General features: G+C 38.8%; 1 protein-coding gene across 1 annotated transcript in view; it reads left to right on the forward strand.

Annotated features, from left to right (window-relative positions):
* Positions 1-16,557, forward strand: part of ACAD9 (acyl-CoA dehydrogenase family member 9) — a 62,690-nt gene that overhangs the window by 15,682 nt on the left and 30,451 nt on the right. The window contains exons 4-8 of the mRNA XM_084635179.1: positions 8,419-8,525; positions 9,488-9,588; positions 12,243-12,321; positions 13,534-13,708; positions 14,414-14,487. Coding sequence (XP_084491305.1) covers positions 8,419-8,525; positions 9,488-9,588; positions 12,243-12,321; positions 13,534-13,708; positions 14,414-14,487 — 536 coding nt within the window. The remainder of the gene's footprint in view (positions 1-8,418; positions 8,526-9,487; positions 9,589-12,242; positions 12,322-13,533; positions 13,709-14,413; positions 14,488-16,557) is intronic.

A 16,557-nucleotide genomic window follows, 5' to 3' on the forward strand; every position in this document is an offset into this window, starting at 1 on the left:
AATGCGCTGAGATGTATCATAGTGAAATGGATACATCATATAACACTAATTACATTAATCAAACTTAGGACAATCCTTTTGTGAAAGAGAATCTAATCTAGCATAAGCCTCTGTATGAGAGTTGCTGGTTCGTTCATGCTGTGTTTACAATCCTGTCTTCAATTTTGTAAAAACAAAATTCTGGCATAAGAATTTTTTGTAATCACTTCCTATGAAATGGGACATGATTGCATTCTAAAAGTAGATTAGGAAAAATCAGTCCAGGGTTGTAAGGGAAAGATGGTCTGAGGGGTACAATAAATCCTCAGAAGTGAGCCCTAGGATTTCAATTTCAGGTCAGTCCCATAAGTTTTTCTGTGTTGCCAGAAGTGCCAGCAGTCTTTCCAGTTCAAAAGATCTGCTATATGGACTAATGTCCAGTAGATCAATGAGTGGTGATCTGCTTTATGAGCAAGTGGCATAAAGCAAAAGATGCCTTCTTGACGCTGACAGGTATGACACATGAGCAGCTTATCTAATGATGAGCCTATCTCCTATCCCCTGAGCTCATTCATTATAAGACATTAATAGAAATAGAAATCATGGCTCTGGGCCTCATTGGTGTATTCGCCAGGCTCACGAATATGAAAACAGCGAAGACATTGGAAACGGCTTCTGTATTTGAATCGGTTACATCCACAGTATATAAAGTTAAGTCATGTACAGTTGTGGTTGGTAAGTTAATGTTTGTTTGGATGTGGATTTCAATTGTACTTTTAATTTATAAAAATGTGACTTAAGTCTTGGTCGCTTAAAATTTTCATTTGGCATAACCTCTTGAATAATGTTAGTGCCAGGCGCAGCAAAAACAAACAAAACTGGGATTGAATTTCAAATAAACTAATACTTCAGCAAAAAAAAAAACCTCTTGAAATGTATGTTTCCTCAAACACAAATATGAACCTGGAAATTTCAAATAAAAGAGCCAAGTTGCTTACTAGCCTGACTCCCTCCCCCCCCCCCCCAATAAAATAACTTCTTGTAATTGGAGGCTTTTGAGAGCACCAGAACAATCTGCTACAGCACCACAAGGGCAATGTTAACTCTTACCTCTTCAACTCTAATCACAAAGTAGGAGAAGGTACTGTGCTTGTGCAGCTTCCTGATGAAGTGTTGAAAATGTGAATTTGTGAACCATAAAAGGTGGTTTTGTAACTGGTTTAATAAATGTCTGAGACTAAATTATGCTTTTTCACTACATGCTCTTTCCATCTAATAGTCATAACTGGATGATCTGTGCCTTGAATATGTGAAATTTTTAAACTGAGTAATATACTGCTTAATCTGGAATTGTTAGTCTTTACTTTGACTCTGTATAGCTATAAGGAGGATGGAGGCTGAGCAACCTCTGTACAATTAAGAGTAAGATATTAAAGTTTTTGTGGTCACTGATGAAATGAACCTGTGATGGGTGAAGAAGACTGTCAGTCATATGATATAGTAGCAATAAAGGTCAGAGTTAAGATTACTGGATTACCTATACTGTGTATTTCATACTTTCACTCTGACATTAGCCCCCCCCCCCCCCCCGACCCTGCACAGCAAGCAGGAGACTTGTGGAGCAGCTCCAAGGCACAGGGCAGGAGCAGCACATGGCAGAGAGGAGAGGGACAGCTGAACTGCCAGCAATTGGCAGCCTGCTGGGTGGTGGCTGCCGCACTGGGAACTTAGGGGAGTGGGGAGCTGATAGGGCGGCTGCTGGTCCACCCTGGTTCTAAGCCCCCACCAGCTAGCTCCAATGGGCTGCTCTTCCTGCAAGCAGTGGACAAAGCAGGCAGCTGCCAAACAGCATTATAAAGGAGCATTGCACAACTTTAAAAGAGCACGTTCTCTAATTGATCAGCAACATAACGTTAACTGGGCTGACTTTGAGTGAGGAGTTACTTTACCATAGACTTTTAATTGTTAAGCTGTTCAATGACAGGAGTACCCCCCATGCGCTGCGCTTCCCCCCCCCCCCCCCCCCGCCACTCACCTCCCTATGTGGCTACCTCCTTCCATTCCTCATACTGAACCTCTTGTTTCCCGGGTGACTTTCCTTCTCTTCCCAGACTTAGTTCATCTGTCATTCCTTTGAAGTTTGTAGGTGAAGCTGTTTTGGAGACAACTTTAAAAAAAAAAAGTTAAGTTTATATTTGAAGAGAGAAAAAACTAGGCAAATCAATTTAAAAATCTACTTCAGGTTAAATTTTGAACTCCTGTATTTCAAAAACCTCTATGCCTGACATTTTGCAGGAAAATTTCATGTGACGTTTCATATCTGTTTATTTTGAGTTTGACACTGGGGTGATGTAGGTTTGAAAATCAGGCTTGTAACAGGAATCCAGCTTCAAACTTGACCTCTCCAAAACCTCCTGTGAGAGAGAAGAGACATCAAAGTTGGTCATGTTCTGGAAACATTTACATCATAAAGCAATGATAAAAGCAAGTTGGATAACGCCTGCATTCTATTTAAGTCACTTTGGAAAGTATTGAAAGTTAGTTCTGTGCAACAAGGCAGATGCTTAGCCCTGGTCTACACTAGGACTTTAGGTCGAATTTAGCAGCGTTAAATCGATGTAAACCTGCACCTGTCCACACGATGAAGCCCTTTTTTCGACTTAAAGGGCTCTTAAAATCGATTTCCTTCACCCCGACAAGTGGATTAGCACTTAAATCTACCTTGCCAGGTCGAATTTGGGGTACTGTGGACACAATTCGACGGTATTGGCCTCCGGGAGCTATCCCAGAGTGCTCCATTGTGACCGCTCTGGACAGCACTCTCAACTCGGATGCACTGGCCAGGTAGACAGGAAAAGAACCGCGAACTTTTGAATCTCATTTCCAGAGACTGCGGGAACTGTGGGATAGCTACCCACAGTGCAACACTCCGGAAGTCGACACTTGCCTCGGTGCTGTGGAAGCACTCTGCCGAGTTAATGCACTTAATGCACTTAGAGCATTTTCTGTGGGGAGACACACACTCGAATATATAAAACCGATTTCTAAAAAACCAACTTCTATAAATTCGACCTAATTTCGTAGTGTAGACATACCCTTAGGCAGACCTAATAGAATATTTGGGTACTAATTAACTTTGTATTATAAAATAGATATCTGCTGCTTTCATGTCTCATTTATACAAAATCGTACTGTTGTCAATACCATGGACAAATAAGGATGCTTCTAATAGCAAGAACAGCCTGTTGTCCAACAAGAACTCCAGTTTGTTTACATACTTCAGTAGAAAGTAAGTTGTTAGCTTGATACCAATTATAAAGTAAATATAAATAGGTTTGTGCCTTTTTTCTATTTCTGAATGAGCAGTTTTGTCCAAAATGGGTCTTGATATAGGTACCTATTCATTCTTATTCCCTCTCCCTGTGCATCCCCTCATGGGAAGTTTCTGGCAGTTCAGGATTTCCGCTTGTTAGATATTGTTGTGGTTGTTGATGCCAGAAGGGGCTGCTGGGGGGACGGGACAGCACTGCAGGCTTCTGAATGGCAGTTCCAGCTGCCACAGCAGAGGCTGTTGCTTCGCTGAACCCTTGCCTATGCATTGGGTTAGCCCTCAGGCAGGAGCCCCGAGCCACAGACTTCTTACTGGCTCAGCCTCCATCCAGAGGCCTAAGCTCCCCTGTGCGCAGTGGTTCAGCTGTGAACTAGGACAACTGATTGTCTCACTCGACATGAGCACCAATTCCTTGCCACCGCCAAAAGGGCTCTGGAGGAGTCCCAAGGAACCTTACATTAATAAACTTAAAATTCATCTACCCCGGCTATTTTCATCTTTGAAATCGACAGCTCACTGCATCATCCACTCCAAGTTGCGTTTTATAAAATTTCATAATGGGGGCACATTTGCTAGATGCAGTAGTATTCCTAATTTTCTTGTAAGAAAAGAACCAATAAAGAATGAAAACTTACACATGCACTGAAAAGAAAAATATATCAATCTAAGTGAATGGGATATTTTTAGAGCCCATTTTATGCCAATGAGGTAGATACTTGTAGTTGATATGTAGCCCCATTAATGACCTCACAGCATCACTCAGACACACTCTTGCATTCTGCAACTGAAGAACATGAGGATGCATGGGACCAAATTCTCTGCTCTCATAACTGTGAAATCTGTGGAGTTACAGCAGCAGAGAAATTGGCCCACTGAATGTTCATTAAGGCCATATGCACTGAAGAGTTTTATATGAGAATTTGCACCAACACTACTCCTGGTTCATGTGCCCCCTGTTGTTAGCACCAGTTGGAGCCCTAGTCTACACCAGCCTCCTGTGGCCAAATCAGTCTTTACCGCTATTAGTAAAACCAGTTGTAAAACTGGATCTGGCTTTGGGAGCTTAGTCTAAACTAAGGCTTCAGTTGGTGCTAACACCAGGTCATGTGAACCAGCACTAGTGTTAGTGAGAATTCTCTTGTAAAAATCCTAATGTGCATGAGGCCTTGAAGAATCTTGTGTTTTTGTAACTGAAACACACCATCAAAAAGCCAGTTGGAAACGCATCTCATTGGACTACAACACTGCTTTCAGGTTTGAGTGTAATAACCTCTTTTGCAACTGCAATAAATACTGTATTTTAAAGAAAATGTAAGGCCTCAATAAATGGAATGATATACATGAAGGACTGCTTATTATGGTAGTAAAATATATATATTAGGATTAGTAAAAATGTAAACAAATATTTAAGATGCTAAAATATTTGTACCAAATCAATCTAAACAGGTTACTTACGTAGCGAGCTTCTTCCTGTATACCTTGCTCTATGTGTGAGTGAAATAAAATCTGACTTGTTTTATTCTAATCTTTACTGTTAGAAAAGTAAATGTATAAAAACTTAATATCTAGTTTCTTCTGGATGACTAGGAAACAAGCAGACCTATGGCTACAGCATGTAGAACTATGTACCTTGATGGAAGAGTTTCCATTATGGAAATTAATACACTGTTCATACTCTTACATTGCGTATATGGGTCATAAAACTAAACCACATCTATAGAAATGTTAAAGGAGAAGAAAGTTCAACCTAAAGCAATGCTGCAATTTGAAAAGTAGAAGTTTATTCTTTAATCACTACAACAGATTGCTATTTGCAACTGTTAAAACAATGCTGCATTAGACTACTTTAAAGTGTTGTTCTCAAGCTTTCAGTACATTTGAATGAAACAAATGGATGGTTGCTGAGAGACCAAAGTTGACTTCAGAAGAGTGGGAGAAGTTTCAATGGATGCATTAAATTGATTTTGAGGTGTGCGCTATATGTCTGGTAATGTCATGAAGACTGTTCCATGTGATTTATAAATCAAACTAACAGGGAGATAGAACAGTGGTCTGAATGTTGTTTTGGAGAAAATTTTAAGTAATGCTTTTTAAACGAGCTGCCTCAGCATTCTATAGGTATGCTTTTCCATTCAGTGTCTTCGATGCTTTGGGTAAAAGACTGAACTCTAGTAGCCTCTTTTAAGAGGCAAATCCCTTAGGTGAAATCTTGGCCCTTTTGGAGTCAATGGGAATTTTGGCGTTTACTGCAGGAGGGCCAGGATTTCACCTTTTGTGCAGTTTGGAATAGAATGCTTTGTTCACTTGACTGTCACTTTAGTCAAAACAATTGTATTTGGGTTAAGGTTAATGCACAATCTTGATGAACTTCAAGAATAGTTTGTATTAATTCAGTTCAGGTGATATTTGGAAGTTTGCCAGTTAATGTCAAATGTTTGGCTTTTCTGAATTTTCATATATGTACAGTGCTGGGATAGCTTTTTCTGCAAAAATAAATGAAGATGTTCCATACAAACAGCTTTCTTAAGAAACTGACCATTAAGTTTGCATTGTGATGTACATGTATCACAATAGCATTTAATTTCTCAAATGCACAATAATATCCTTCTTTTCTACAACTTTAGATATGAATATGTGGCATCTTGTAATATTTCTAACACTTAATTCTTGCACTAATTTTGTGGCCCTAGAAGCCTCCAACTTTGATTTACATGATTTCTCTAAATTATGTATTCAATACCTCTTCCATAGCCACATATGATAGTCTCTTGTCAACCAACAGTACTGATTTCATTCAATGCATTTAACTGCAAAGCTAATGTCAATGTAAAATTACATGGCTTGTGGAGGGCAACAGATTTCTATTTAACATGCAATATGTCTCTAAGCATGATTTACCAGGGCTTGTCATCCAAATGACTGTTATAGCAGACCAACATAATCCAGGGAAGTAGTATTGTAAGACATTACTGTACACTTGTAAAATATATTGTATTTGCTATGACATGTTCATGTAATTGGACTATATTGTAACTTGAAAGGGGGCGTAATTAAGGTTGCACACATGAACATAATTTTAGCATTTCTTGGTGTGAGCTTTTGACTTTGATGTAATCTTTATATTCCTAACAGACTTCTGTGTAGGGAAGCTTCTACTTGTCTTTAAAAGAAAAAGAAGGGGGACAGGTGGAGAGAGGGACAATTTAAAAAAGAGGAACTTCATTGTCCAATACTCCTGAAATATATTGGTTTTCAAAAGGACAAATAAATACATAAATAATCACATGTAAATTCTACAACTTGTAACTGCTTGGCTAGACACTGCACAAAGGAAAAAACTATCCCAGTGGTTCTTAACCAGAGGTCTGGATGCAGGTTTCAGGGAGTCCACCAAGCAGGGCCAGTGTTAGACTCTTTGGGGCCCAGGGCAGAAAGCTGAAGTCCCACCCTATGGGGCTGAAGCCCAGGGCCCTGAGCCCTTCCACCTGGGAGTGAAGTCAAAGCCTGAGCAACTTAGCTTACTACCCCCTAATGCTGGTCCTGGCTTTTATATGCAGAAAGCTAGTTGTTATGGCACAGGTGAGCCATGGAGTTTTTTTATAGCATGCGGGGGAGCCCTCAGGGGAAAAAACAGTTGAGAACCCTTGCTCTATCCCACCTACCTTGGGCAGTCCAGAGGCAGGCTGGCTGGCTCCCCCCATTCCTGCAACCCTTAGAAAAAGGGAGTGGTTATGTGGGTGGGGAGAGTGGCGGAGTGGAAATTGTAATTAATATGGAGTATGTATTGAATGGGGAGGGAGGCATAAGCAATGAGTGAATGAAAGGGGTAGGAGTTAGTTTGTTAATAGTTTTAAAGTTGAGCTTGTGCTTGTATTTATTGGGTGCACAGGGAAAAAAGTGAATAGATTCAGAGGTTTATCTGAATATTGTTCCCATTCTCCTTTGTTATCTTATGAAAAAAGTATTTGTGTTTTAATAGTAATTATCTGGGTTTGCATTCGGTTACGTAAAACTAGTACTTTTCTATAGCCCAAGGTAGCAAAATTATGCATATGCGAGTGCTGGAAATACAAAGGAAAGATCTTTAACATGAGATGCAATTATGCATAATTTTTCCCTTGCCTAACTCTTCTTAGCTCCTTTTTAAATAAGCAGTATATGTATTTACAGCTCGAGATCACAAAATGGAAACAAAGTTCATACCTGTGGCAAATTAGTTTCTCAACATATTTAATTTTAATGTTAGACATTCTTAAGATTTTTAACTCTTACCCTTATGTAATACCCATTTAGAACACTGAATTCCAAACACTTTTCTATCAGTTTTGTCCTCTTCTTAATCTCTTCTCTTGTAAAGTGCAAGCCAACATGGCTTTGCTTTTACTCTTCATGTTCTTGTCTTCTGTACCAGGTACAATGACATCAGCACTCTTCTGAGACTAAGGTTGTTAAACTATACTCCCTCTGCTGGCTGGTTCTGCAGCTGCTGAGCAAAACAATCATACGTGAACAGTAGCTGGCTTTCTTAAAAACTGAGTGAAGGACTCTAAACCAAACTAGATGTGTAGTATTAGGTGAATGATCCTTCAAGTATAAGCTGAATTTCTGTCCTAACACCCCTTTGACATAAAAAGGGAAATGCTGAGTATTCACTGGACTTTGTTTCCTAACATTCAGTGTACTGAATCATGTCCGTTCTAGAGGGGGGGTGGGTGTGTGTGTGTGTGTGTGTGTGTGTGTGTGTGTGTGTAATATGTAATATATAGTGTCAACGTCTCTGGGTAGAACCAAAATATCTATGCTTCCACACCCGGGGAAAAAAAAACGACCATAAGTAATTTTTAAAAGTTCATTTGTTTCTTCTAAAATGTGTTCCGCCTAAATTGCTATAAATACAGTGTGGTGTTCACTTTGTGGGCGAACTATATGCTTCAGTTACATGTAATATACCATTAAAGGCTTCCTCAGTATTCTTTGAGCTTTTAAAACACTACTTATTTATGTTTTTTTGTTTTTATATACTTTCAAAGTATTTCTCTCTGTAGGGACAGCTCTTAAAGCAGTGAAATGTATATGGATTGACAAAAGAAAAACATTTTTCCCCCCAGGTGGACTTGGTCTTTCAAATACAATGTATGCTCGTTTAGGAGAAATCACTTCTCTAGATGGATCTATTGCGGTTACTTTGGCAGCTCATCAAGCAATAGGGCTTAAGGTAACATTGGGTTATTATTTTATTTGTTATACACTGCTTGTAGAGGCCAGATGAGATGAACTTACATTCAAGTGTAGATTTGAGGGGGAGAGGTCCTTTAACTTATTTTGGTAACAAATAAATAATAACTACCATCTGTGCATAGTAAATCAAGGGGTGCATTTTGACTTCATACTGGCCTGTTATAAATTTGTTTCAAGAGTGCTCCTCCCATACACTGATCTCCTAAAGTGCTTTGAGATCTACTGATGAAAAGTGCTATAAAAGAACAAAGTACTGTTTGTTGTTCTCTTCTTGTGGCCAGTCTGGGATAATTGGGTTAACCCTTCCCACTGCCAGAGAGCAATCAAAAAGTTTTGTTGAGACTCTGTATCCTGGCCTGGTACACAAAATAAGCTCTTAATTTGTGTAAAAAAACATCTGATTGTAACTTGGTTTCCCTTTGATAAAAAGCCCTGCCTATAAAGATCTAAAGAAAAAGTTTCATTTTATATAAAACATTTTGGAAAATAAGTAGGTCACGCCTTGGTCTTTGCTTGATACCCTTTTTATTTATAGTACAGCAATGGCAGTAAAAGTACCACATCCTCTAATGGAGAGGGGTACCTCTAGGACTAAGGGAGTAGTTCAGGTTCCATGCTCATGTAGTTATTGGCCTCTTTGAGATGGACAATTAGGATTTCAGTTGTGATGGGGGGCTACTAGATACCATGTCCAAAAGGAAGTGGTCTAATGCCAGCTTATTTCAAGTAGGCAGTTGATCAGCTATCTGATGATTTATTAATTGGACATGAATATGTCAAACACAATTTCAGTCTGTTAAATACATAATTAGATAAAATCATGATTTTAACGTACAAATTAATTTTCTGTATATAATGAATTAAACATTGTGTGAATGATGCTTTACTTCTCGCACATCATGATGTGTTGGTAAGTCTCTTATTCATTTCTTTACCTAGGGAATCCTGATGGCTGGCACTGATGAGCAGAAAGCAAAGTATCTACCTAAATTGGCATCTGGGGAGCATATTGCAGCTTTTTGCCTTACAGAACCGGGAAGGTAACATTATTTTGTAACTAAAAATGTTTTATTTTTTTGATGACATACATTTGTTTGGTTTGTTACAATGGCACCTACTTCAAATCTATTCTATTTTTTGTGTGTGTGACTTTAAGGCGGATGTTATCAATAAATGATACAGTAGAACTTTGGGAATGGAGGTTGTTCTGAAATGTCTAACTGAACAAAATGTTATGGTTGTTCCTTCAAAAGTTTACAACTGAACATGACTTAATACAGCTTTGAAACTTTACTATGCAAAAGACAAGTGCTGCTTTTCACTGTCTTAATTTAAATGAAACAAGCACAGAAACAGTTTCCTTGCCGTGTCAAATCTTTTTTTAAACTTTCCCTTCATTTTTTTTTAGTAGTTCACATTTAACACAGTGCTGTATTGTACAGTATTGGCTCTTTTTTTGTGTCTGCTGTCTGATTTCATACTTCCGGTACCAAATGAGGGGTGTGGTTGACTGGTCAGTTCGTAACTCTGAGGTTCTACTTTATTTCAAACTACATAATTCATCTTCTCCCATGGAGGTGCACCTGTGGCTTCCATGAAATTACTGAATGTTTTTTTTACTTCAGATACATTAATTGGCCCAAACCTTGCCATATCAGACACATTAATTTATCAGTGGAACTGAGTATGGTTTGAAGGACTCTATTGGCTGTGCAGGGAACATTGTGACACCATGAGCACTGAACTGGTTACTCTAAGCTTCTGTGACATAGTTAGAGGAAAAATTATGAAAGCTTCTTCAATACCTGGCTCAGTTGACAAACAGTATTAAGAAACCTTTGGGCTTGTCTGTGTGGCAAGCGGGGGTCTGAATCTACCTTGCACTTCCTGCCACCGACAAACTGTCCATGTGGACCCTGCTGACCCACATTAACAGTTGTTAATGCACTTTGATCTAGTCCTCTTTGAAATGGCAGAGTCAATAGGAACACTTATTCCATGGCATGCTACTATAGCTTGCTGCGAACTAATTGTTCATGTGGACAAGTCCTTTGTCTTCCACTGAAGGTGTGTAAAAATTTTAACTCTTTTGTGGCAGCAGCTTCATTTCAGGTTTGTGTTTGTTTATTGCTTGGTTGTAGGTAAGATTTGAAAGTGGCTTTAATTCAGAGGAGTACAGTGTTTGCCTACAAATATGAGAATATCTGATTATGCTGTGACTCTTAAAGTGTTTGGAAGAAAAGCCTTAGCCCACTCGAGCAATGTGTGCTGTATTTTTAATTTTAGCTGTAAACTCTATGGACTTCAAGAGTGGACTAGCATTTTCTAGAACTTCTTGCAATAGGCACTTTATTTCTATTCCTTGAGTGTTATGAGGCAGTAGCCTCATCATAGTTAGTTAAGACTTCTTCAATCCTAAGCTAGGCTTTGGCCCCCCTTTAAAGTCTTTTTCCATTTTGCAGATGTGGACTGTATTAGCAGAGGTTTATTTTTGAAAGAAATTCAGGCAACTGATTTTTGAAGTGACACTTTGGGGGGGGGGGGGAAGAGGGAGAGAATAGGTGCTAATCATGTTTTGAAAATTTTTCCAACATTTATTTAGCCTGTTTAACTCAATCTTTTAAAATCTCTAGTACACAGGTGCAATCTGTGAAAAGAAAAGGCATAGTTCAGAAGTTATTTGGTGGCAAATAGATAACATCAGAAAGTTCCAGGCACTACCCAGTATTTAAAGGGTATATAGTTTAGACTGGTGGAGACCTAGCTTTCATTTATCAGGGGAGGGAGGCAAAATACCATGACTGTCACAATCCATGTAAAGTTTGCATGGCTTGTGGTTAAGATATCAGTCTTGAAAACTGAACAGGTTTGGTCTGGAATCACTGAGAGTGTGTACCTGTGAACTCATCATACCACTTTTAGAGTCCCTTTTAGGAGTGGAACTCCTTTTAAAAACTCAAAGGAGATTTGGCTTTTATAAAACCTTTTTCACCCACCACAGCAAATGTCACTTTTAGAGAAGTTATGCCGGTATCAAAGCTGGAGATCTAGAAAGGAAACTTATCTAAAGAAGAACAATACATGCCTGTAGTTAGCACTATATAAGTAGGTGGTGATTGAGAAGATGTTTGAATTTATTGAACTAGGAGCATTCATACTCTCCCCATTGCTCACCCTGGAAGTCCATATAATTGACCTGCTACATTTGTCAGCATACAACAGTAGATGATGTACACAGCTATTAATTCTGTGAGGAATACCAACTATTCCATTTTTCCCTTTCTGTTGCGTATTGCTTTCTTTCAGGATGTGCAACAATATAGCATGAATTGTGGGTAGCTGCTTCTGTGCTTCAAACCAGCTATGCGTTGTGACTCTTTTTTTTGCTGCCTTCCAGTACTTCAGAAAGGCAGCAAAGCTAAGCTGATTATCAAGGATGTCATTTCTAAAATATTCTAGCTGTTCCTAGTCAATGTGGCACCATACAGTATAAAATAAGTGAGACTCCAGAGAGAGGTCTCCTCAGAGGACTATGTTTGAAGTATATTTCTTCAGCAGCCATTGGATTTAGAAAGTTACACTTTTATTTAGAAACTGAACTTGAGCGTTTGAAAATTTGGGCCTATATTTGTATCCCTCATATTGTTTAAGCGTCTCTGGAAACTAAGCACATTTTAACTACTTTGGCTTCTAGTGGAAGTGATGCAGCATCCATCCAGTCCAGAGCTACCATGAGTGAAGATGGGAAAAGCTTTTTACTAAATGGCTCAAAGGTATTTATCCATAGAATAATGAATTGAAATATTTATTTCTGGTATGAGTTTCATAGGGAAAATTCCTACCTCATGGAGCATTGCTGGTCACCTTGGTCTCCCAAATGAGAACTTAACTTGGCACCTTCCTTTGATTTCTGAGGATCCCAGGCTAGTAAAGAACAGTGTCAAAAAGACACTTCATTCACTCTTGAGGCCAGAAGAAATTACTACTCAGAGAATAACCTTTGCTAATCCTTGGTAAAAAGGCTAAGGAGGTCTCACTCCGTGAACATGCTTTTCTTCTCTGTATTTTCCCCATCCTGTGTCCTGCTTTATTCCGGGAGGGTGAGAGTCTGCTCCTCACTGTGCACACCCAGGTGAGGAGGAAACCTGAAATCTTTTTTTTTTCCAGCTCTCTACCTTCTCTGCCCAATGTTTTGATGAATACTTTAAAGGGAAAAATTAACACTGACTTGGAAGTAGAGCTGGTCAGGCCACCTTTTTGGCTAAATTATGTATGCTGTTACATCAAAGCCAAAATGTTTAGTGAGACACATTGGTTCTGATATATGAAAATTTTGGTGGTTAGGCACTGGCCTGGCATGTGGAAGACTCAGGTTCAACTCCGTGTTCTGCCTGATTCAGAACAGTTTTTCATCCCAGATCAATCTGAAACAAATGGAGCAGGGCCTTGAATCTAGTGTCACAGTTTCAGGGTTAACTTCACCCTTGACACTCCACCCTCTTAGCCCTCTTGAGGGCATTCACTTCACATTTCAGGCTTCCTGTCCATCACCTCTTTTGAGTGGATGTGATCTCTCCCACCCCAGACTGGGGGTTTAAGCTTGCACTCTTTTGCAGCTCACTGATTTCCCCAGCAGTCCAGACTGGGGTCCAATACCTGTGATTTGTTCTCTCTCCAGGGGGTACTACAGTGTCCGCGAATTACCAACCAGCCTTCACAAAACAAAGTGTACTTGTTCCTAGGGCAAAAGCATTAGAGAAAACATTTTTTTTTTTTTTTTTTAAATTGTCGTCCTCTGGTCAGCTCTTCTTGGAAGTATAACCTTGCCGTAGTCACAAAGACAGTGCAAGGGCAGAGATTAAAACTTGACAGAATGAGTCAGTTAGTCCTGTGCTGAGACAGCTTCTGTTCTGAAATAATAAAGTATTGCATCTATCACAGCACAGCTAATGTACTTTTTTTCTTTTCCCTACCTCCTCTCCCAGATCTGGATATCCAATGGTGGACTGGCAGACATTTTCACTGTGTTTGCAAGGACTGAGGTTGTTGATAAAGATGGTGCAAAAAAAGACAAAATTAGTGCCTTCATTGTAGAAAGAGCCTTTGGTGGAGTCACTAATGGGAAGCCAGAAGATAAACTGGGTATTCGAGGATCTAATAGTAAGAAGCAATTAAATTCAATATTTTCATAGAAGTGTGTTTCAAAATTCATGTATTTATCAGAATCCACAAGCAAATCCATTTTGGTAGGGTAATACACTACATTCCAATTTGATTGTGGACGTTTTGATTCCTATTTCTTTAACATCCTTCTCAGTTTTCTGCAGACAATTCAAAGTGCATTTTCACAAATATAAAGATCCATGTTAAGTAATTACCTTCTCATCTGCTTATGTCATCCATTTCCAAACACCTGACACTCTCATCTTGCCATGGAAATTCCCCTTTGTGTGCTGCACTGAGAAGATTCAGTAATAAGCAGCATTACTATGATACAGCAGCACTGGGAGCTGGTTTCTCTTTGTTGTTCTATTTATTGGTAGATCTTATGCTTCACCATCAGTCATTCAGTTATGTGTGTTCTTTCGGTCTTTCTTCCAGTTCCAGGCGAGACTGTAGTTTTCCCCAGTCGTGCTGTACAAGTTAGAAATATTAGTATTTGTACATTTCATAAATTAAAATGCCAACTCCCAGCTTTCTCACCGTTAACTTCTTTGACAAAGTGTATTTAATTCTGTTGTGTTGTATTGGGAAAAATCCAACTTCTAGTACAGAAAGAGTAAGTTAAATTCTGAATATTGCTATATCTTTTAACAGTATTTCTCAAAAGTTTTCTGAAATAATTGAATGCTATTTTTATTTCAGCCTGTGAAGTACATTTTGAAAACACAAAAGTGCCTGTAGAGAATGTTATTGGAGAAGTAGGAGGGGGGTTTAAGGTGAGTTGTGGAGAATAATAATTATTATGTTTAAACCGACCACAAAGATGTCTCTGGGGAAGAGAATTTTTTGTTTGGTGCCAGATTTAGCTCTGCTCTAAAAGGACAAACATTGGTTAACGTCTAAGATCAGTAAATGTGAAAAAGATTAGAGGATGGAATTACTCTGTTACATTCTCTATGTTCATAGGCACTCCCTTTCTTAAGCACTGTAGTAGTGTATGTAACAGAGAAGCTTCTGCTGTTGGAGTTTCGTTAGCTGGTGCTTCAGTTTTGCCATCCAAGATGACTAAAACTGTTTGTTTGAAAAGAACAAGTTTTTGGTAAATTTCAACAACTTTCACTTTACCCATCCTGGGGTGGGTGATACAGAACAAAAAACAATAGCATTGGAGAAAATGTGAACACCCTTGGATATCTCCCCTCACATGAATGTGCAACTGTGAGTGAAGCTGTAAATGGCTCTTTGAAATTTGCCTGTCCCCATCCTTACCCTTACAGCCAACCTGCCATAAGCAGAGTTCATATGCAGAGGGATGTAAGTTCAAGGCAGCGGCCCATAGGCACAAAATTTTGTTTTGTGTTACTCTAATGCTTAGCATTGCTGCAAAAGTGTATTGATCCAGTCCTTTGGAGTTTCCAGTGGAGACCTCCCTGCCAAGCAACATGTAGTTGTCAGCTGAGTAGGGAAAAAGGAGAGTGAGGAAATGCCACAAAAAACACAAATTAGGATGATGCAGGGAGGGGAAAGAAATAAGAAAGGGAAAACAAAGCAGGCAGACAAGGAGGGGGTTCGGAATGGGGAGAGCAAAAGAGATAGTAGGAAATTCCGGAGGACATAAGGGGGCTACCCATCAGCTAATCATCACAAAAGGACTCTACCCAAATGAAACGCAGCAAACCACTGCTGAGATACTCAAACATGAACTGAGTGTAAACATTAAACTGAGCATTTATATGTGAGCATGATACAGGCTGCCTCCTTTCTTGATGTTTAAAGGAAGAAGCCTTTCTATAGAAAAGAAAAGGTTAAAATCAGAATCAGTTCATGAATTTTGATAAATGGGATGTGATCAGTGATGAAAGCTATAAGGTTTAAGCTACAGTGAAAGTAATCTTGTTATATTTGTAGTTTAGTGTTTAAATGAAACCCATGTGGGGAGAGATAAAAATTCTAGATGTCAACAGAAAAATTCTTGGGGAAAAGGTAGAAATATTAAGTAAGATTTCATGGGGTAATCAATAAAGGAAATGGGAAAGTGAAGGTATGAAGTAGCCTATACCCAAAGGCTGCATTTCGTAACAACCAGCCAAAAATATGTCAAGAGTCTGTAAATCATGTGGATTAACAAAGTGCGAATAATGAATAAGGTTAAATGAGGCCAAGCAGAGAGTAATTTCAGGTACGGAAGAACAGCAAAGACTGAAAATGAAGTTGTTTTGAAGGAAGGGGGGAAAGCATAAGGACAGGTAGAGAATGAGAAGATAAGAGATTAAAGTAAATTGGACATTTAAGTACATAAGGAGCACGAAATCAATAAAGGAGACAGAAGGGACTCTTAAGAGATAGTAAGGGTAATTTATTTACAGAAGAGGACAGATACCGCTAAAGTAATTGAATTCTTGTACTTAGTTTATAAAGGAGTTAAGAGTTCAGATGCCAGAAACTGAGACGGTTTTCAAGGGGAGCTGAAGAAATGCTGAAAGAAATTGTGATTGTGCTGGAACAGATGATCAAGAAATTAGAACTTCTGAGGGACTGAAAAACAAACTTCAACCTTATAGAAAAATTGTTTATAGTTTTTAAATTACACTTGAAATGAAGGTTGAATATGAGATTGATATCCTGAACAAAGGCTAACAATTGTCTGTATTTAAAAAGATATTTAGGGAATGTCTGATAAAATACAAACCTTAGCTTCCTTTCAGTGGGATAATACTGAAAACATTTATAACAAACTGAACAGACAGATGGAAAAATAATGGATTGTGTGCATAATTCACAAGGGCTACCATGGAAATAGTAAATAAAACCTAATATAAGTAAATGCATTGATTATCTGCCGTGTT

The sequence above is a fragment of the Lepidochelys olivacea genome (genome assembly GCF_965140295.1).
Source record: "Lepidochelys olivacea isolate rLepOli2 genome assembly, chromosome: 7".
NCBI classification, from domain to species: domain Eukaryota; kingdom Metazoa; phylum Chordata; order Testudines; family Cheloniidae; genus Lepidochelys; species Lepidochelys olivacea.